The sequence below is a fragment of the Chiloscyllium plagiosum genome, unplaced genomic scaffold (genome assembly GCF_037043375.1).
Source record: "Chiloscyllium plagiosum isolate Xiang-an unplaced genomic scaffold, Cpla_swu_hap1 HiC_scaffold_31, whole genome shotgun sequence".
NCBI lineage: Eukaryota > Metazoa > Chordata > Chondrichthyes > Orectolobiformes > Hemiscylliidae > Chiloscyllium > Chiloscyllium plagiosum.
In genome coordinates, this window is record NW_028270169.1 from 57,144,343 (window position 1) to 57,165,897 (window position 21,555).

Below are 21,555 nucleotides of genomic sequence, written 5' to 3' on the forward strand. Positions count from 1 at the left end.
ATATTGAGTAATTATCGCACACTACTGCACGTAAAAATACACTGCTGTACAATGAGCCACAGAACACGTGCTGCTGAGATGCCTTTTAAGGCTGCAGATATTGCCACCCTCAGGTGGCACATCCTAAGCACATGAAACACACAACCATCTGCATTTTGCTGTCAGCAGTAAAGTGATAACATGTACCACTGACATCAAACAAAGCTGGCACGGTGGCACAGTCGTTAGCACTGCTGCCTCACAGCGCCAGAGACCCAGGTTCAATTCCCACCTCAGGCGACTGACTGTGTGGAGTTTGCACATTCTCCCAGTGTCTGCGTGGGTTTCCTCTGGGAGCTCTGGTTTCCTCCCACAGTCCAAAAATGTGCAGGTTAGGTGAATTAGCCATGCTAAATTGTCCGTAGTGTTAGATGAAGGGGTAAATGTAGGGGAACGGTTGTGCTTCGGCGGGTCGGTGTGGACTTGTTGGGCCGAAGGGCCTGTTTCCACACTGTAAATATTCTAATCTAATCTAAAACTGCCCACAAAGATTAAATAGTGTCTATGGCAGAAACTTCCCTTTTATCCAGAAGTTAAATCTGTAAATCAAGGGGGCATCTTGACATGCAGCAATAGTCACATCAACAGGGAGACAGCTAACTAATCAAAATGTAAGTTTCCACAGGTTGAAAGATAATAGACTTTTAAAATTGAAAAATAGGAATCATAATAGGGGTTAGATAGGGTCGACAGTGAGAATCTTTTTCCACATATGGAGTCAGCTATTACAAGGGGGCATAGCTTTAAATTAAGGGGGGGGTAGGTGTAGGACAGATGTTAGGGGTAGGTTCTTTACTCAGTGAGTTGAGAGTTCATGGAATGCCCTGCCAGTAGCAGTGGTGGACTCTCCCTCATTATGGGCATTTAAGCGGGCATTGGATAGGCATATGGAGGATAGTGGGCTAGTGTAGGTTAGGTGGGCTTGGATCGGCGCAACATCGAGGGCCGAAGGGCCTGTACTGCGCTGTATTCTTCTATGTTCTATAATGGCAAAATTTGACAGTTTAATAGAAAATTAGTTCTTCAAGGTCAGTGAACATGTTTAGTAGTTATTATCAAATTAGAACTTTAGTTAAAAACTGAGTCATTTAATAAGTGCAACATATTGTAGTGTTTTTACAACATGATTAATGGCAATTAGATGTACGTTCTTGTTCACTTATGATTGTAACGGACATAGTATCCTTTGGGAACGTCTACATCATACTAGAAGTAAAATTACCAAAAACCAATTTACTCACGTCTTGTGAAGTTGCAATCTTTTTAAGTGGGACAGTGAACAGTTTCACAGCCATTACCGTAGAAAATTCAAGTCGTCGTGCTAAAATTAACACCTTTATTCCCCTGTCACTTTTGATTTTGTATTCTCTTTCTTCCACTCGGATTTATTGCTGTGTAATTTTGAACCAAAGTGTGACAACTGATGTGCACACAAAAGCATAATATTGAGACTCCATGGCAGCGTGAATGCAACATTAAGAACCTAGAAACATAACTGCACTCATATTTTGAAGTCATCCATTCTGTCCTAATTATTATATACACTGTAAATGACTCCATCTAGATTCGTAGAGTCATAGAGATGTACAAGGAAAGAGACCCTTTGGTCCAACTTGTCTATGCCAACCAGATATCCCAACCCAATCTAGTCCTACCTGCCAACACCTGGCCCATATCGCTCCAAGCCCTTCCTATTCATATACCCATCCAGATACTTTTTAAATGTTGCAATTGTACTAGCCTCCACCACTTCCTCTGGCAGCTCATTCCATAAGTGGCAGCTCATTCCATACACATACCACCCTCTGCGTGAAAATGTTGCCCTGAGGTCTCTTTTATATCTTTCCCCTCTTACCCTAAACCCAGGCCCTCTAGTTCTGGACTCCCCCACTCCAGGGAAGAGACTTTGTCTATTTATCCTATCCATGCCCCTCATGATTTTATAAACCTCTATAAGGTCACCCCTCAGCCTCCGACGCTCCAGGGAAAACAGCCCCGGCCTATTCAACCTCTCCCTGTAGCTCAAATCCTCCAACCCCGGCAACATCCTTGTAAATCCTTTCTGAAGCCTTTCAAGTTTCACAACATCCTTCCGATAGGAAGGAGACCAGAATTGCACGCAATATTCCAAAAGTGGCCTAACCAATGTCCTGTACAGCTCCAACATGACCTCCCAACTCCTGTACTCAATACTCTGACCAATAAAGGAAAGCATACCAAATGCCTTCTTCACTATCCTATCTACCTGCGACTCTACTTTCGAGGAGCTATGAACCTGCACTCCAAGGTCTCCTTGATCAGCAACACTCCCTTGAACCTTACCATTAAGTGTATAAGTCCTGCTAAGATTTGCTTTCCTAAAATGCAACACCTCACATTTATTTAAATTAAACTCCATCTGCCACTCCTCAGCCCATTGGCTCATCTGATCAAGATCCTGTTGTAATTTGAGGTAACCTTCTTCGCTGTCCACTACACCTCCAATTTTGGTGTCATCTGTAAACTTACTAACTATACCTCTTATGCTCACATCCAAATCTTTTATATAAATGACAAAAAGTAGTGGACCCAGCACGGATCGTTGTGGCACACCACTGGTCACAGGCCTCCAGTCTGAAAAACAACTCTCCACCACAACCTTTGAGCCAGTTCTGTATCCAAATGGCTAGTTCTCCCTGTATTCTATGGGAACTAACATTGCTAACCAGTCTCCCATGGGGAACCATGTCAAACGCCTTACTGAAGTCCATATAGATCATGTTCACCATTCTGCCTTCATCAATCCTCTTTGTTATTTCTTCAAAAAACTCAATCAAGTTTGTGAGGCATGATTTCCCTAATCAGTCCAAGCCTTTCCAAATACATGTACATCCTGTCCCTCAGGATTCCCTCCAACAACTTGCCCACCGCCAACGTCAGGCTCACTGGTCTATAGTTCCCTGGCTTGTCCTCATCACCCTTCTGAAACAGTGGCACCACATTAGCCAACCTCCAGTCTGCCAGCACCTCACCTGTGATTATCGATGATACAAATATCTCAGCAAGGGGCCCAGCAATCACTAATGAATTATCTGTGCAAAAAACCAATAAAAACAATAGGAGAAACTTTTCCATGCACTGAATAGTTAAGATCTGGAATGTACTGTGAGTGCGAAGGCAGCAGGTTCAGTCAAGGCACTCAAGAGGGAATTAGATTATTATCTAAAAAGGAAGAATGTACAGCAGTACACTGGGTAATGGCTTTGATGTACTGCTGACTCTAAGCCAGCACTGACACAAGGCCAAATACCTACCTTCTGTGCTGCAACAAATCTGAGATCCAGTAAACTGTCACTTGAAGTGACTGAACAGTCACATGTTTGCATATGCAACTTTCACTGCAAATTTGGACAAAAGAAGTTGCAATGTAAAGAATTATACTAAAGGTACAGAGTTTAAATTTTTACTGGCTAAAATTGTTGAACTAATTACAGCACCTATCATTATCGGTGTGGAAGAAAATTCAGCATTCTGTAGCAAGGAATAAATATGTTACATTTTACAAATCACCTTCAAAGCTGGTTGTTTGAACAGTTTCTGTGTTAGCCTGCCAAAAACAGGAGCTCACCACTAACCTGCTTAAGAGGATATTGCTACATTTGCACTGTAAATATGAATGAATCTCATCACAGCTATTTCACATATTGCTCCTACAGAGAACTAATATGGCACGACGGAAAAATGGCTGTCTCTGCTGCTTTCAATGCAGCCTGTAATGATGCGATTAATAACCTGAACATGAAATTCAGCTTTTGATGCCCAGAAAGAGAACTGAAACTGTGGATTTTCACTCCAGCACACAATAAACTATTCTTGGAGGTCACCCACTCCATTTCCTAACCACTGAATCCTTCCCTCTCCCTGATAATTGCCTGAGACAATTGCCTGGTGTCAGAGTTAACTGAGATGAGATAATGACCACAAACCTTGAACTAGGACAGTATGTTTCCATCTCTGTAAACATTGTCCAACTCAAATTACCGGCTGCTGAAGTCCTTGGCCATACCTTTGTTATTTCCAGACTTGACTTCTTTTTATTCACTCCGGAGAAGCAAGCATTACTATTCATCCCTAATTGCCAATGAGAAGGTGTTGGTGAGCTGCCTTCTTGAACCACCATCATCAACGTGCTGTAGGGAGACCTACAATGCCATTAGCAAGAGGATTCTATCCTAAAGCATTCCTACTTAGTCTTCATATTCTACCCTCCATTAACTGACCTGTACCCTAACTTGCAGCAAATCAAAGTCATTCACTACCTCTGGGCTGGTTCCCGATTAAGCAACTCCTCAACTTTAAACTTCTCATTTGTGTGCCCGAATCACTTCGCAGCCTCACCTTTCCCTAGCTCCAAGCTTCGACATCCCTGCAACCTTCTAAGGTATCTGCACTCCTTCAACTCTGAATCCTTGGCATTTCTGAATTCAATCATCATCATGAGCATCCATGCTTCTAAAATTTCCTCCATTAGCCTCTATTTCTGCTTTAAGACAAGTTATAAAACTTACCTCTGAGCAAATGTTTGGTCAGCCACACTCATGTGGCTTATGTAGGTAGCTTGATGCCAGAGTTTGTTTTAAAATGCTCTGACAAACTTAAACATGTTTTATTACATTAAATGTGTTGCTATGAAATGTGAGCCATTAATGATGTAGTGAGGCAATTTTAAATTTAATTTTTTGATTCTCCTTTCAATCAGGTCTTTCCCCTGTCAATTTCTCTTCCTGTTGGAGGGCCCTTCTGCCCTCCAAGCCTGAGCCAATCCAAATCCACTGTCTAAACCTGTCGCCCAATTCCTAAAGATCAGTATCCCTCTGCTCCCCACCTACTCATGCATCTGCCCAGGTGCACCTTAAGTGAATCTACCGAGCCTGCCTCTATTATCTCTGCTGCAACACGTTCTAGACACCCACCCCTCGGTTTAAAGTACTTGCTGCGTGTATCCCTCTTAAACTTTTCACCTCTCGCCTTAAAAGCTTGGTCTCTCATTATTGAATCCTTCAATTTATTATGAGAGTTAACATAAACCTTGCCACATTAGGTAAAACTCCTAGTTGAAGACAAACTCACACAAAAATATTTATGCTTGTGTCAAAAGAATTATTGTTAACTAGTACCGGGTAAACTTTCCTTTTTACCAACTCAAGCACTGGTAATTTTCACCTCCTTAACCAACAGGTGGGACTGAGGCCATTACAACACTCCAGCTGTTTCTCTCATTTGCACATGGTTGCATTATAGCAAAATATGCCTGTGCTTCTTCACAACAGTATTATTAGACAACATTTGACATTGAGCCAAATGTGGTGGTTAAGCAGGACAGGGCCAAAGATTTTCGCAGAACCATACAGGAGGAAAAGCCGAGAGGTTTACAGAGGGAAATCTAGAGCTTAGGGCATACACAGTTGCCATTGGTGGGTGAAGGAAGTGAAAATGCACAAGGAGAGCAATGCAGAGCCCTCAGACTTATAGGGATGGATGGGGTTCCATAGTCAGGGAGGAGCAACATCATGGACTCACCTGAAAATCAGCATGAGAATTATAAAATCTAGGTGTTGCTGGAGAGCCAATGTAGGCCAGTAACCAGAGGTGTGATGGGACTTGGTATGTGTTAGGTAATTTAGTTTTCAGACAAGTTTAGATGTATGAAGAGTAAGATAAGGTGGTGGTCAGGAGAATACCGGAATTGCTCAGGCTGGAAATAACAAAGACAATGAAGAAGATTCGTTCTTAATATAGTGACAATATATATCAGATCTCCAGAACTGAGTTAGGGTGGGATTGCATGTATGACAAAAGGCTGATTCCAATCATGAAGTTGCGGTAAAGTGAGGTTTGTGCATTCCAGGTTGAGTGGAACACAGCAGGAAAGTAATTGGGATGAAACTTAAGAATTTTTATTTTGTTGTCAACTATTTTGACCTTCCTAAAATTTGTTCATGAAATATGGCTGCATTAGGTAAAAACGAGGGCTGCAGATGCTGGAAACCAGATTCTCGATTAGAGGATGCTGCCTGAACTGCTGTGCTTTTCCAGCACCACTCTAATCTAGAATATGGCTGCATTGCCTATTCCCAATTGACCTTCAGAGTCAGTGAGTTGTCTTCACGAATTGCCTGAGTCCTTCAAGAGTAGCAACACCCACAATGCTTTTAGGGAGGGTGTTCCAGGATTTTGACACAAAGCTGTTGAAGGAACAGTGATATAGTTCCAAGTCAGGACGATACTAGCTTATTATTGGATAAATAGAATGTGATCAGATAGAAGAAAACTGGCGTAGACTCTCCCTTCAGTAAAAAGTATTCCAAGAGAAATAAAATTAAGGTGAAAGATTTTATGCCATATGATTTGCAAAAGATAAAAACAAGAAGTTTGAAACCAATATTATATCCTTTCTAAGATTTATCTCAAGAGGGCAAAGGAAATTAATCACCACTTCTGACTAAACTGCAGATGAAATACTGCTCCTAATGCCTGGAACAAAGATTCTAATGATTCCGTCAGGAATGAGAATCAAAGGATGGTCAGTTATACAATATCGGGACATTTCTTATTGGATTAAGCGCAGAAACGCAGCAGGAGATTAGTTCATTTTGCAGAGAAGTAATCCCTCACAACAGTCCATCTCACCTGGTCCCGGGTCTCAGCCTCCTGTACTTGGATTCCTTGGAGCTGCTTCTCATAATTTGAACACATGTCACAGCGGCGGCCCAGCTTGTTTCCAGCATTCTGTACCTGCAGGGACATAGCACAGTGAAAAGTGGGCAGATGGCAATTAGCATATACAGTATAAATACAGGCTGAACTGAATCATTACAACAAATGCAAAAATACTCATTCCCATTCAGAAAGGTGGATTCACCTTGGAGAAAGAAGTATTTTTAATTCCTTTTTCCATGTGTCCTTATGATTATCATCTCCCATATCTCAGGTAACAGAGCAACAAGGTGCTAGTCTTTCTATCAGAGCACTGGAAACTGCTAATGAGATATCTCCAAAAATGGCACAAGGCAATAATTCTTTGTTGTTATCAGTTGTCTCTGCCTTGGGCAGCACTTGGCTACCATTTCTTCAAAGCTGCACTCCAGAGGTCAGTAACTCACTGACACTAATGCTGCTTCCTTACCTGGCTGGAGTTCCAACCTGCTGCATTATTAATCGTGAGTTCAGAAAACGCATGCAGCACAACTCTTAACCCTTCAAACAGCTCATTTAGCTTATACAAAAAGCAAATTAGGAGTTATCCTTTAATAGGATCAAAATTGACCTCAAGTCAACTAACTGAGTAGGAATACAAACAGCACAGTTCAGGTACAAAAACTTTCTCCTGTCCCAAAGGTTTAGTTTTGGGGATTAAATAAGGGGTGAGAAATAGGTGTGAGGAAGGGTAAGATAAAGCCAAGTTGATTGAGTGACAACATAAGCCAACTATCAAGTGTAATCTACAAACATTTACAACTGCATCATCTTGACGCGGTGGTGAGGTAATGGCCCAGTTGTATGAGAGTAATAGAGATGTACAGCATGGAAACAGATCCTTCAATCCAACTCATCTCTGCCGACCAGATAACCTTAATTAATCTAGTCCCATTTGTCAGCAATTGGCTCTTATCCCTCAAACCCTTCCTATTCATGTGGCTATCCAGATGCCTTTTAAATGTTGTAACTGTACCAGCCTCCAACACTTCCTCTGGTAGCTCATCCCATACACGCATCACCCTCTGAATGAGAAAGTTGCCCCTTATGTCCCTTTTAGATTTTTCCCCCTCATCTTAAACCTATTCCCTCTAGTTTTGCACTCCACCACCCCGGGGACAAGACCTTGTCTATTTACCCTATCCAGATCCCTCATGATTTTATAAAGCTCTATAAGGTCACTCCCTCAGGCTCCAACACTCCACGGAACATAGCCCTAGCCTTTTCAACCTCTCTCTGTAGCTCAAACCCTCCATCCTGGCAATATCCTTCCAAATCCTTTCCGAAACCTTTCAAGTTTCACAACATCCTTCCTATAGCAGGGGGACCAGAACTGAATGCAGTATTCTAACTGTAGCCTAACCAATATCTTGTACAACTGCAACATGACCTTCCAACTCTTTACTCAATGAATGACCAATAAAGGCAAGCATACCAAATTATTCTGTCTACCTGGGACTCCACTTTTAAGGAACTATGAACCTGCACTCCATAGTTAGACCTATTAACCTAGGGACCCAGGTAATGTTCTGAGGACCTTGGTTCAAATTCCACCATGGCAGAGATGGTCAAACTTGAATTCAATAAAGAATCTGAAATTGAGAGTCTGATGATGATTGTTGGAAAAATCTCATCTGGTTCATTAATGACCTTTAGGGAAGGAAATCTGTCATCCTTACCTGGCCTGACTTACATTCAACTTCAGACCCACAGCAATCTGGTTGACTCTCAACTGCCTTGCGGGTAATTAGGGATGGGCAATAAATGCTGGTCTAGCCAGAGATGCCCACATCCATAGAACATAGAAAAATACAGCGCAGTACAGGCCCTTTGGCCCTCGATGTTGCACCGATCCAAGCCCACCTAACCTACACTAGCTCACTATCCTCCATATGCCTATCCAATGCCCGTTTAAATGCCCATAAAGAGGGAGAGTCCACCACTGCTACTGGCAGAGCATTCCATGAACTCACGACTCGCTTAGTAAAGAATCTACCCCTAACATCTGTCCTATACCTACCACCCCTTAATTTAAAGCTATGCCCCCTCGTAATAGCTGACTCCATACGTGGAAAAAGGTCATCCATGGTCAACCCTATCTAAACCCCTAATCATCTTGTACACCTCTATCAAATCACCCCTAAACCTTCTTTTCTCCAATGAAAACAGCCCCAAGTGCCTCAGCCTTTCCTCATACAATCTTCCTACCATACCAGGCAGCATCCTGGTAAACCTCCTCTGCACCCGTTCCAGTGCCTCTACATCCTTCCTCTAGTATGGCGACCAAAACTGCACACAATACTCCAGATGCGGCCCCACCAGAGTCTTATACAACTGCAACATGACCTCAGGGCTCCGGAACTCAAACCTTCTACTAATAAAAGCCAGTATGCCATATGCCTTCTTCACCGCACTATTTACCTGGGTGGCAACTTTCGGAGATCTGTGTACATGGACACCAAGATCCCTCTGCTCATCCACACTACTAAGTATCCGACCATTAGCCCAGTACCCCATCTTTTTGTTACTCTTACCAAAGTGAACCACCTCACACTTACCTACATTGAACTCCATTTGCCACCTTTCTGCCCAGCTCTGCAACTTATCTATATCCCGCTGTAACCTGACACATTCTTCCTCACTGTCAACAACTCCACCGACTTTCGTATCATCCGCAAACTTGCTCACCCAACCTTCTAGCCCCTCCTCCAGGTCATTTATAAAAATGAGAAACAGCAATGGTCCCAAAACAGATCCTTGCGGAACACCACTAGTAACGGCACTCCAAGATGAACCTTTACCATCAACTACTACCCTCTGTCTTCTTCCAGCCAGCCAATTCCTAATCCAAACCTCCAACTCACCCTCAATGCCATACCTCCGTATTTTTTGCAGTAGCCTACCATGGGGAACCTTATCAAATGCCTTACTAAAATCCATATACACCACATCTACTGCTTTCCCCTCGTCTACCTCCTTAGTCACCTTCTCAAAGAATTCAATAAGGTTTGTGAGGCATGACCTGCCCTTCACAAAACCATGCTGACTATCCTTGATCACATTATTCCTATCCAGATGTTCATAAATCCTACCCCTTACAATTCTCTCTAAGACTTTGCCCACAACAGAAGTGAGACTCACTGGCCTATAGTTACTAGGGTTATCCCTACTCCCCTTCTTGAACAAGGGAACCACATTTGCTATCCTCCAGTCTACTGGCACTATTCTTGTAGACAACGAGGACATAAAAATAAAGGCCAATGGCTCTGCAATCTCCTCCCTTGCTTCCCAGAGAATCCTAGGATAAACGCCATCAGGCCCAGGGGACTTATCTATTTTCACCCTTTCCAGAATTTCCAACACCTCTTCCCTTACATACCTCAAAGCTGTCCATTCTAATTAATTGTGACTCAATATTTACATCGGTACAGGTGACTCAATATTCACATCCAGTGAGTGAATTAAAAGAAAAGATCGGACTTACATCCCAAGCGAGAGAGTTAGGTACATTTCAGAAGGCTGAATTAGAAGATGTCATGGACAGAAACAGAAATAAAAATTATAACTCAAATACAATACAAGCTATTGTATTGGAAATTTCAACCATTGTATATAATCACTCATCATTGTTTGCTGGTTATGTATCAGTTTCATATTGTTTGCATAATATATTTAAATCTACATCCAATTTAATTAACTGCATTAATTCTTAGCACATTTAGGTTAGTTTCCATCTAATTTTCATTACATCTTTTTATATATGACAGGATATCTAATGATAAGGCTTGTAATAATTAATAGCACCTTCACTAAGCTTTCAACTGGAAAATAAAATTCTTATAAACAAAACAACTTTTAAAAATTTGCTAAGTGCAATTTTTATTCTACCTTTATGATCAAATAAATAACATGTAGAACAATCTATAGATATCCAAAAATTACTGAGCACATCTTTTGACCCAGATGGTAGCTACAGTTTTCAAAAATTAACTACATCAAAAAATTCCATCATAACTTCAAAGTATTGATGTGAATTATCACTAATTGCAAAGAAATGCCATAATTGTGTCAAAACCATAATCTGCCTTTTACAAAAAAAAATCAACTGTTAAGAGGAAATCTGCTTTTCGAATCTCAAAACAAAACTGGATTAAACTGGGAAAGAGGTAGGTGTTCAGTGACTACTTCCAGCTGTAGTGCCAGAGGGGATCATTGCTTACATGTTTTTAAGTCAGGTAGTTCCAACTATGCAGGATAAACATTGTATTACAAATTACATGGCATGGGCCTGCTGCTTTTCTGTATATATTTCATTTGCAAATATATTTGCGAGTAATCAGAAGACATGGTAGCCAAAGTCCAGTGTAAAATGGGTTATTACCTAATTCTAGGGCTATTCCATTCCTTCACACATGGCTACTTGGATCAATTTGCAGGAAGCAAGGATCAATTCTGAAACACTCTTCTTTATCCATGAGATTAATTTGTTGGAAGAAAGGTAAAACAGCAAGCGCCAATGCAACAATCATCACTTAGAAGAGTTTACACACTAAAGCTTTGACCTGAAATTTGCAATCTTTTTAGTAGCATATACATTCAAGGAAACACATGAATAAGTTTAGCTTAAAGTGTTTAAAAGACATTGCAAACAAATTGCAACAGGATGTAAGCTGCACATGAGGCCACCTGAATGTTTGAAGTTAAAAGTTTAGTGTTTAAAGTACTCACCTCCTGTTGTAACAAATTCCATTCTTTCTCACTGACCATTCTGTACCCACTAGGAGCAGTATCCACTACCTGCGTAAGACTCGACAAAAGAGAAGCAGTCTCCTCTTGCTCCGGTGTGAGTGCTTTGATGGCTTTTTCTTGATCTTTTGTCAGTATGAAAGAACCAGACATCTGGAAAGAGCCAACCGAGACTGTATCAAAGTTCTCAGAAACAGAGTCTGCTCCAACCAATGGTCCAAAGTCTGATTCATCCAGATTTCCTGCTGATTTTGCCTTGTGTCCACAACCCAAGCTCTTTGATTGCAAGGAACTCGAGGTGCCTAGACTATCAGTGGACTGCACCCTTCTTAAGCTCTCTCGGAACAGCTCACCCTCCTGTTTAATAGCAGAAACTGCCACTGATGTTGACAAATCAGAATCCAAGGAATGCACAGAACCATGTATACTATTTCCACAAATCTGGAAAAGAAAGCACAAAATTCATTTGAAATGCCAAATGGCAAACTGTATTGTTTCCAAGTGACACAAATAGCATTTCCCACAGCATCTTATTTTTGCTCTTACAATATCAGTCTGGCACACAATGTCTGCAGTCACTCGGGAGGCAAAAGATTGAGAGTTGGGCACACAAGTCAGATTGCTATTACAGTGCAGTATTGAGGGAGTGCATTACTCTCAGAGCCTCAATTGGCCTCAATTACAGCATTGTGCCCAAATCCATACACCAGGTTTCAGGAAGGAGCGAAGGCTTCAAAAATCATAGAATCCCGACAATGTGGAAACAGACCATTTTCTCCAGTAAGTCCACATCAACTCTCCAAAGAGCATCGCACCCAGATCCACTACCCCCCCGATAACCCTGCACCTCCCATGGCTAATCCACCTAACTTACATATTCTTGGACGATACAGGCAATTCAGCACAGCCAACCAACCTAACTTGCACATCTTTGGTCTGTGGGAGGAAACCTATGCAGACATAGGGAGAATGTGCAACCTTCACATATACAGTCGCCCAATGCTGGAATTGAACTTGGGGTCTCTGGCGCTGTGAGGCAGCAGTACTAACCAATGAGCTATTGTGCAAGCCCACTGTGCTGCCATTAAAAGGGTGTAAAAAGGTTCTAATTGGTTACAAGGGTTGAGGGACGTTAGTTACAAGGGTAGACTGGAGAAGCTGGGGTTGTTCTGCTTAGAACAGACATGATAGTGAGGAACACTGATAGAGGTCCTCAAAATTATGACAATTTTAGATGGAATAGATATAAAGGAATTGGTGTGGACTTGTTGGGCTGAAGGGTATGTTTCCATACTGTAGGGAATCTAATCTAATCTTAAAAAAAAATTATCCCACTGACACAAGAGTCAAGATCCAAAGAACACAAATTTAGTGATTGACCAAAGAACTAAAGGTAACATGAGGAAAAACTTTTTTATGCAAGTGGTCGTAAACTGGAATGCATTTCCTGGGATCATGGAAGAGCAGCTTCAATCAAGGCTTTCAAAATGTAATTAAGTAAAGGTATAATAAAATAAATTGTAGAGCTAGGGGAATGGGAGGGGGCCCGACTGCTTTTCTCTCTGGGTTCTATCCCTATTTATCATTTACTGTTTCTCCTTATCACTTCTCTAGCATGTACCAACCTTTTCCTAGCCACTATCAGTTCCGCAAAAGAGTCCCTGCTTTCTTTCTATAGGTGCTGTCAGACCTGCTGAGTTTTTCCAGCAATTTTTGATTTGTCTTGATTCTATGAACTGCAAACAAAACTGTTAGGCCATAGGAGTTATTATAGTCAGTACCCAATTTTACCCTCAGCAAATATCCACAAATAGCTTCTCAGTGGACATTGATCAAGAACTTTGCACAATGACCAGAAAGTCAGATACATTTACTGTCCTACGTTGAGAAGGCGGAGTCTGATTTTAGTACTCCAGCTAGCCTGAGCTACCTCGAGACATAACAGAGACTGAACTGCAGCCTCACTCCACTTTGTAAATTCCCTTCTTACCAAATGGTGCACTCCCATACTGAGACATTGTAGAAGCTGCCATTCACCTTCAATAACAGCTATGGGAATTTGCAGAATCAACAAGAAATACACAAAAATGTTTTAGAACCATCGCTGTTGAACTGTTAGAGAACTAACCTCTTCAACATCTAACACGCTGAGAGATTTTGCAGGAGATTCTACATGTGACTGGGAGCTCATTATGGAGCCTTCTTCCTCAATCTCTGGCTGTTTACTCTCCTTGGCTTTTTTGAGGTTCTGCTGTTCATCTTCTGCCTGAAACAGGAATATTTACTTCAGAACATGAGATGCTTTTAGCAATGCAGCCAGTCAGATTTATCCCTTCTGCTATTCAGGCGAATATTAAAATATAGATTTAAAGCCTTTCATACTTGCTCCTTGTTTTTCAGTTCTTCAACCTGTCGAAGCTGCTCTGAAGTGAGAACGTTCTCCATGCGCTGCATATCCCTCATCAGAAGCCGCTGGGACTCAAGGAATTGGTCATTGGCACGCTGCCATGTATGTTTCAGCTGGTTGTACTGCTGTCTCTCTTGCTCCAAACGATGACATACTGAAGGAAACATTTAAAGAAAAACTCAGTGAACTACCAGCTTCCAATAACTTTCAGAAACAAGCCAAATGTCACCACTTGAATTAGGCTAAATTTTAACAATGACAACTTTCAGCATTTATATAGTGCCTTTAACATAGCAGAATATTTCAAGCTGCTGCACAGGAGCATTATCAAACAAATTTTGATCTCAAGTCCCTTAAAGTGAGAGAAGGCAGATGACCAAATGCTTGGTCGCAAAGGCAAATTTTAAAAGGAACATCTTAAAGAAGGAAAGAGAAATGAATAAGTTCAAGGAGGTCGCTCCAGAGCTTAGAGCCTATGTAGCTGATAGCAGATTCCTAGCTTTCAGGTGTTCAAAATTGATCATGCTCAGATTTTCAGAATTGGAGATGCACTAAGATCACGAAAGAGTTGTGTAGTTGGGAGCAGAATACATAGATTGAGAGGGGCAAGGCTACAGAAGATTTTGAAATTAAGAGGTGAATTTTAAAAGAGGAATTTGCAGATAGGGAATCACTATATTTCAGGATGTGGAGGTGCTGGTGTTGGACTGGGGTGGACAAAGGTTTTTAAAAATCACACAACGCCAGAGCAGCGCTCCGAAAGCTTGTACTTCCAAATAAACATGTTGGACTATAACTTGGTTGTTGTGTGATTTTTAAACTATATTCCAGAAGCACAGGGTATGACAAGTGAACAAGATTACAAATTAAGACTTTGATGCCAGTTATAAATGATCCCAAATTTAGAAAATGTGCGAAATTGAAGGCCAGCCAGAGAAGAATGTTCCCTCCTAAACTGGAGACATGCACAGCAATTTGCAAGTTAGCATGCAGGCCACACACAAATTAGCCTTGTTACGTTAACATGCATATAACACTACGCAAGATTTAAAAGCAACCATGCATTTAAAAAACTCCCCTACGAGCTTTCAAAAACTTACAGAACTTGCAGTTAGAGAGTGTTAAGTTATTTAAATACTTTACAGGCATGGCAGCTGTAGAGTCAGAGCAAAGCTACTGAAGTGGAAGAGGACAGTTTCTGTGAGATGATTAGGTACGTAACCAAACGCTCAGCTTGGGTTTAAATAGACACCAAGCTAATCTTGTTCAGTCTCAGTTATTTATTGGAGGAAGAGTTGAAGTTGATAACTAAGAAATAGATACTACAGTGGGAACTGAAAACGATGACTTTGATCTCCACAATATTTGGTTACAGGAAATCTCTGTTCATCTAATACTGAATGTTGGACAAGTAGTGTGACAAATTTAAAGCAATGCAGGGGGAGAGGGAATTGATGATGGCGAAGTAGATTTAGGTATGGTCACCGTTCATGTTGAGCTTGACATTGTGTTTTCAGATGATTTCACCAAGGCTGCATATAGATGAGAAGTAGGTGATGACCAAAGGTGCAGTTGCGGATCTACGTAAATATATCTCAAAAAGTTATTTCCATATTCAAAGATGACTCAAACTAGGTGGATGCAGAGTTGTGAGGAGAGTGCAAAGATACTTCAAGGGGATTTGAAAATAGGCTAAATGAGTAGGCAGAATTTGACAGATGGAACACATTGTAGAGAGATAAAAGGATTTCAATTTTAGAAGCAAAAGACAGAAATACCAATTGTTTCTTAAACAGTTAGATGCTGCGGTTTGAACTTCAGGTGCCCTCAATCGTGACTCACTAAAAGTTAACATGCAGATACAGCAAACGAATAAGGTTCTGGATGTAGACTTACTCGCTGAGCTGGAAGGTTCATTTCCAGACGTTTCATCACCCTACTTGGTAACATCTTTAGTGGGCCTCCGGGCAAAGCACTGCTGATGATTCCTGTTTTCTATTTATATGTTTGGGCTTCTTTGGGTTGGTGATGTCATGTCCTGTGGTGATGTGGTGATCACCACAGGAAATGACATCACCAACCCAAAGAAATCCAAACAATAAATAGAAATCAGGAATCATCAGCAGTGCTTCGCCCAGAGGCCCACTGAAGATGTTACCAAGTAGGGTGACGAAACGTTTGGAAATGAACCTTCCAGCTCAGCGAGCAAACCTACATCCAGAACTCAACCTGAGCTAAAAATCTTCTCAAAACTCGCTAAAACGAATAAGGTGGCAAATGATCTGGTGGGCTTAATTTAGTCAGATAAGTGACAGTGTCTTACTGCCATTATACACTGTTTGGAGTACAATGTGCAGCTTTGGTATTTTTACCCCCAAAAAAGATATATTTGCCAAAGGAGGAGGAGTGCAACAAAGGTTCATCAAACTAATTGCTGCCACAGAGGAAGTGACCTATGAAGAAATATTAAATAGACTAGGCCTATATTCTCTGCAGTTTAGAAGAGTGAGAGCTGTTTTCTTACAACATTCAAAGTTCTTAAAGATTGATAGGATAGATGCAGGAAGTATGTGAGTGGGTGCAAATGGAGCGGGGGGGGGGGGGTGGGCACAGTATTATCGCAAGTGGCAGGCCATTTCAGAATGAGGTAAGGAAGAATTTCTTCACTGAGAGACTGTGAATTGCTGGAATTCTCTGCCTCAGTGGTCTGTGGAGGCTTTGTGATCAAAACTGGTATTGATAGATGTTTACATATTAAGACTATTAAGGGCTATGAGGATTGTGCAGGAAAATGGTGCTGAAATAGAAGATCAGCCATCTCAAGTCAACTAATCTAACAGTTACAGTGTTGAAGCACTAGACTTAAGATTCTAACTTAGAATGAATGACATGGAAAAACTTTCTATTACAAATAGAGAAAGGTCTTTACACAAAGACTGAGACCAGCAATACCTTGAGGCAGTATGTTCTGGGAATGGCTGTCTTATGAAGGATGTCTGAACAGGCTGAGTTTGTTTTTTTTCTAAAGCAAGAGGTGATTTAATTGACGTTTATAAGACGCTGAATGGCCTTAGCAAGGTGATTGTGGAAAGGATGCTTGCTCTTGGAGGTGAAAATTAAAGGAGACAAGTTTTAAACTTAGGGGTGTTTTAAAATTAGCTCTTTTAGGACAGATAGGAGGGATTGTTTTCTCTCAGAGAGCTGTACAACTTTGGAACTCTCTGTCCCAAAGCGATTACAGTGTTATTGGACATTAGTACAGCAATGACAAATGGATGCTCATTAGGCAAAGGAATCAAATGTTACCAGGACAGATGGGAATATGGAATTCAGAACACATACAGATCAGCCATGATTTTATTAAACAGAGAGTAGGTTAGAAGGGTTGAATGTCATACTTCTGGGTCCTGATTAACATGCACATATGACTTGGGTCTGCAATGTCAACCGGTGTGCTTCTCAAAGCTAGCAGTTGGAGAAAGCATTAAGGCCTATTGCCTTATTCTCTTATATCCCTGCAGATGAGTTATTTCAAGACAGTTTTATTATTATTACAAATTAAGGAGAAGATTGACAAAGTTTTGGGAATGGCTTAGTCCACGGTCAAATTTTGGGATTTGGTTGAATAGAGGGGGAGTTATTGGGGATGGAAGCATTATTCAAATAAATAAGAACTTCAAAATAAAATTACAGCTATGGGGGAAGTGTTCTTTTGAATTCAGGAATTGCTTTCTCAAGTTTGATCTGAAGCTTTATTCTAATCCCAGTGACACGTTTTCCGTTTAACACCTTATAGCTTAAATTATTAGTTCTCTTCTTTCAATTACCTTCATGCAGTTCTTTACGCAGCTTCTCAGCATCTTCCTGCAGAACACTTTTCTGAGTGTTGAGGACAGCAACGTACATTTCCAGGTCTGTCCTACAGGACTTCTCAGTTTCTAGATAATGATTCAGCTCCTTAACCTGCTAAGCACATGGGGCATCTCAGTCTCTTTGTACAACAGTGACAACATTCATTTTGACATTCCTTTGTCATTTTTGAATGAGTTTAATTCTTTTCCGTTTACCTGGTGAAACAAACCTCCTTATTCTCACACTATTACAAAGTTTAATCTGCGTCACTGTATATTTCCCATCTATTTAAAACACACCTGTATATTTTGGAAACAGTTCAACTAAGGAACATTTTAGTTAAGTTTAAAACTGTTTTTAATTAATGTAATCTAATGAATGTTATGAAGATACTTGCAAATCAACTTGAGGGGGGTGGAGAGAAAAATAGATACATGAAACAGGGAATAATGAGCAATGTGTGCAACAAAATCAACATTTCTCATTGAAGAATGTGGCACAGAAAAAGGCCATTGAGTCCATTTACTTGTGTTCACTCTTTGAAAGTCCTTCCCACTCCTCTGTTCATCCCCGAGCTGAGCTATTATTCTCAAGCATCTGTCCCTTTTGAAAACTGCTGATTTAGATTTAGATTACTTACAGTGTGGAAACAGGCCCTTCGGCCCAACAAGTCCACACCAACCCTCCGAAGAGCAACCCACCCAGACCCAGTCCCCTACATTTACCCCTTCACCTAACACTACAGGCAATTTAGCATGGCCAATTCACCTGACCTGCACATTTTTGGACTGTGGGAGGAAACCGGAGCACCCGGAGGAAACCCACGCAGACACGGGGAGAATGTGCAAACTCCACACAGACAGTTGCCTGAGGTGGGAATTGAACCCAGATCTCTGGCACTGTGAGACAGCAGTGCTAACCACTGTGCCATCATGCCACCCTTATGCTTCCACCATCCTTTTGGCAGTGAATTCAGATCATAAGAATTTGCTACATAAAGAATTATTGCTACCTCCTACTAGGTCTTCTGTGTCAACTGTAAGGAATGGAGGGAGGAACTCAAGAAAATTGCAATCACCATGGAACTCCAAATTGTTGGAGGTGTGGGCTGACAGGTTTCTGGGTAGAGGTTTATAAAATCATGAAGGGCATAGGTAGGGTAAATAGATAATGTCTTTTCCCTGGGGTGGGGGAGTCCAGAACTACAGGGCACAGGTATAAGATGAGAGGGAAAAAATTTAAAAGGGACCTAAGGGGTAACCTTTTCACGCAGAGTGGTGTGTGTATAGAATGAGCTACCAGAGGAAGTAGTGGAGGCTGGTACAATTACAACATTTAAAAGCCATCTGGACGCGTATATGAATAGGAAAGGTTGAGAGGAATATGGGCCAAGTGCTGGCAAATGGGACTAGATTAGATTAGGATATCTGGTCGGCATGGACGAGTTGGACCAAAAGGTCTATTTGCGTGATGTACATCTCTATGAAGAATCTGGTGGTTATTAAAAGCAGCAGCCAGTTGGTTTTAATTTTCTGAAATTCACTTGACGCAGGAAAGATCTTATTAGACTGAACAATAGCAAATGTTAACACCCTTATTCAAAGAGGCAGGCAGAAAGCAGGAAACTACAGGCAAGTGAGCTTAACATCAGTCATAGGAAAATTGAAGATGCTAGTATTAAATAAGCTATGATAAAAAATAGAAAACTAGAAGATAATCAAACACAGTCAACATAAAATTCTGCAGACAGAATATAGGAAATTAAGGAGATTAGAAAGTAGGTCCTTGAGGAAATATCAGAAATACTCCCGGTACCATATGCTTGAGAGAGTAGAAATAGGAGGATAGGGCAGATGAATGTGTGGCTGAGGAGCTGGCACACAGAGCAGGGATTCACATTTTTGGATCATTGGGATCTCTTCTGGTAGAAGTGACCTGTATAAGAAGAATGAGTTGCACCTTCATTGGAAGGGGACCAATATCCTTGTGGGGAGATTTGCTAGTGTGACTCAGGAGTCTTTAAACTATTAAGAGGGATGGGATGGGTTGGGGTAGGATGGGACCCACAGAGCTAAGTCTGAGGTTCATAAGTGGAGAAGGGGGAGCAAGTTAAATAGTCATGGCAGGCAAGAGCAAGGCAGAGAACAAGGAAAGATTGATAAATTAAACTGGATTTATTTCAGTGCAAGAGGCCTGACAGATAAGGCAAGTTAACTCAGGGCATCGATGGGAACATAGGACATAGCTATTACAGAAACGTGACTGAAGGAGGGGCAGAACTGACAGCTCTGATGTTTCAGAGTATAGATCTATAGGAAGAATCGAAAAAGGGGGCAAGAGAGGAGGGGAATGGCATTTTTGGTTCAGGATAACATTACCGCTGCACTGAGGGAAGATATTCCTGGGAGAACATGCAGTGAATTTACAGAGGAACCTCTATTATCCAAAAGCCACAGGCGGGAGTATTTCATTCGGCTAATCGAATGCCGGGTAATTTAGTTTCTACAAGCTCTGGGACCTTGCAATTTTGCCGGATAATCTGAAATTCGGATAATTGAATGGCGGATAATTGAGGTTCCTCTGAAAAAGAGTGGAACTGAAAAATAGGAAAGGGATGATCATCTTATTGAGATTATACAATAATCAGCAGGAAATGGAGAAGCAAATCTGTAAGGGGTGCTCAGATATCTAAGTATAATACGGTTGTAATGGTAGGGGATTTTAACTTTCCAAACATAGACTGGGAATGGGGCTCAGATGGAGAGGAATTTGTTAAGTGTGCACAAAGAAAACTTTCTTTTTCTTATTCAGTACATGGATGTACCTAGTAGAGAAGAAGCAAAACTTGACCTTGTCTTGGGAAATAAGGTAGGACAAGTGACTGAGGTGTGAGTGAAGGGGTACTCTAGGGCCAGTGATCATAATTATATTAGTTTAAAATTTTTATGGAAAAGAGTAGACCCGATTGTAAAATTGAAGTTCTAAACTGGAGTAAGGCCAATTTTGATTGTATTAGGTAAGAACTTTCAAAAATTGATTGGGAGAGGCTATTCATAGGTAAAGGGACGTTTGGGAAGCAGGGGACTTCAAAAATGAGACAACAAGAGTTTAGAGACAATATGTTCCTGTTGGTGTGAAGGGTAACGCTAATAGGAATAGGGAATGCTGTATGATGAGAGGCATTGAGGCTCTGGGCAAGAAAGAGGAGACGACATATGTCACATACTGACCGCTAGGATCAATTGAATCCCTAGAAGAGTAAGAGAGCAGTAGGGTTATACTCAAAAGAAAAATCAGGATTCTAGAAGGACAGCACGGTGCCTCACAGTGGTTAGCACTGCTGCCTCACAGTGCCAGGGACCCCGGGTTCGATTCTAGCCTCGGGCGATTGTGTGTGTGGAGCTTGCACATTCTCCCTGTGTCCGTGTGGATTTCCTCTGAGTGGTCCAGTTTCTTCCCACAGTCCAAAGATGTGCAGGTTAGGTGAATTGGCTATGCTAAATTGCCCAAACGGTTAGGTGTATTAGTCAGAGGGAAATGGGTCTGTGTGGGTTACTCTTTGGAGGGTCTGTGTGGTCTTGTTGGGCCAAAGGGCCTGTTTCCACACTGTAGGGAATCTAATGTAAAGTACATTAAGGACAAAGGCGTAACTTGGGAGAGAATAGGGTCCCTTTAGGATCAACAAGGCTGCATATGTGTGGAACCACAGGAGATGGATAAGATACTGAACATGTATTTCATGTCAGTATTTACTGTGGAGAAGGATATGGAAGCTA

General features: G+C 41.3%; 1 protein-coding gene across 4 annotated transcripts in view; it reads right to left on the reverse strand.

Annotated features, from left to right (window-relative positions):
• rabep1 (rabaptin, RAB GTPase binding effector protein 1) overlaps positions 1 to 21,555 on the reverse strand; it is a 148,503-nt gene that overhangs the window by 53,766 nt on the left and 73,182 nt on the right. For 3 of the 4 annotated variants that reach the window (XM_087977568.1, XM_043718846.2, XM_043718843.2), the window contains 5 exons: positions 17,755 to 17,890; positions 13,903 to 14,081; positions 13,649 to 13,786; positions 11,503 to 11,961; positions 6,709 to 6,813 (listed from right to left, as the gene is read on the reverse strand). In XM_087977568.1, the coding sequence (XP_087833694.1) occupies positions 6,709 to 6,813; positions 11,503 to 11,961; positions 13,649 to 13,786; positions 13,903 to 14,081; positions 17,755 to 17,890 (1,017 nt within the window). Of the gene's footprint in view, positions 1 to 6,708; positions 6,814 to 11,502; positions 11,962 to 13,648; positions 13,787 to 13,902; positions 14,082 to 17,754; positions 17,894 to 21,555 lie in introns of all 4 variants that reach the window. The other variant, XM_043718845.2, reaches the window with a different exon arrangement.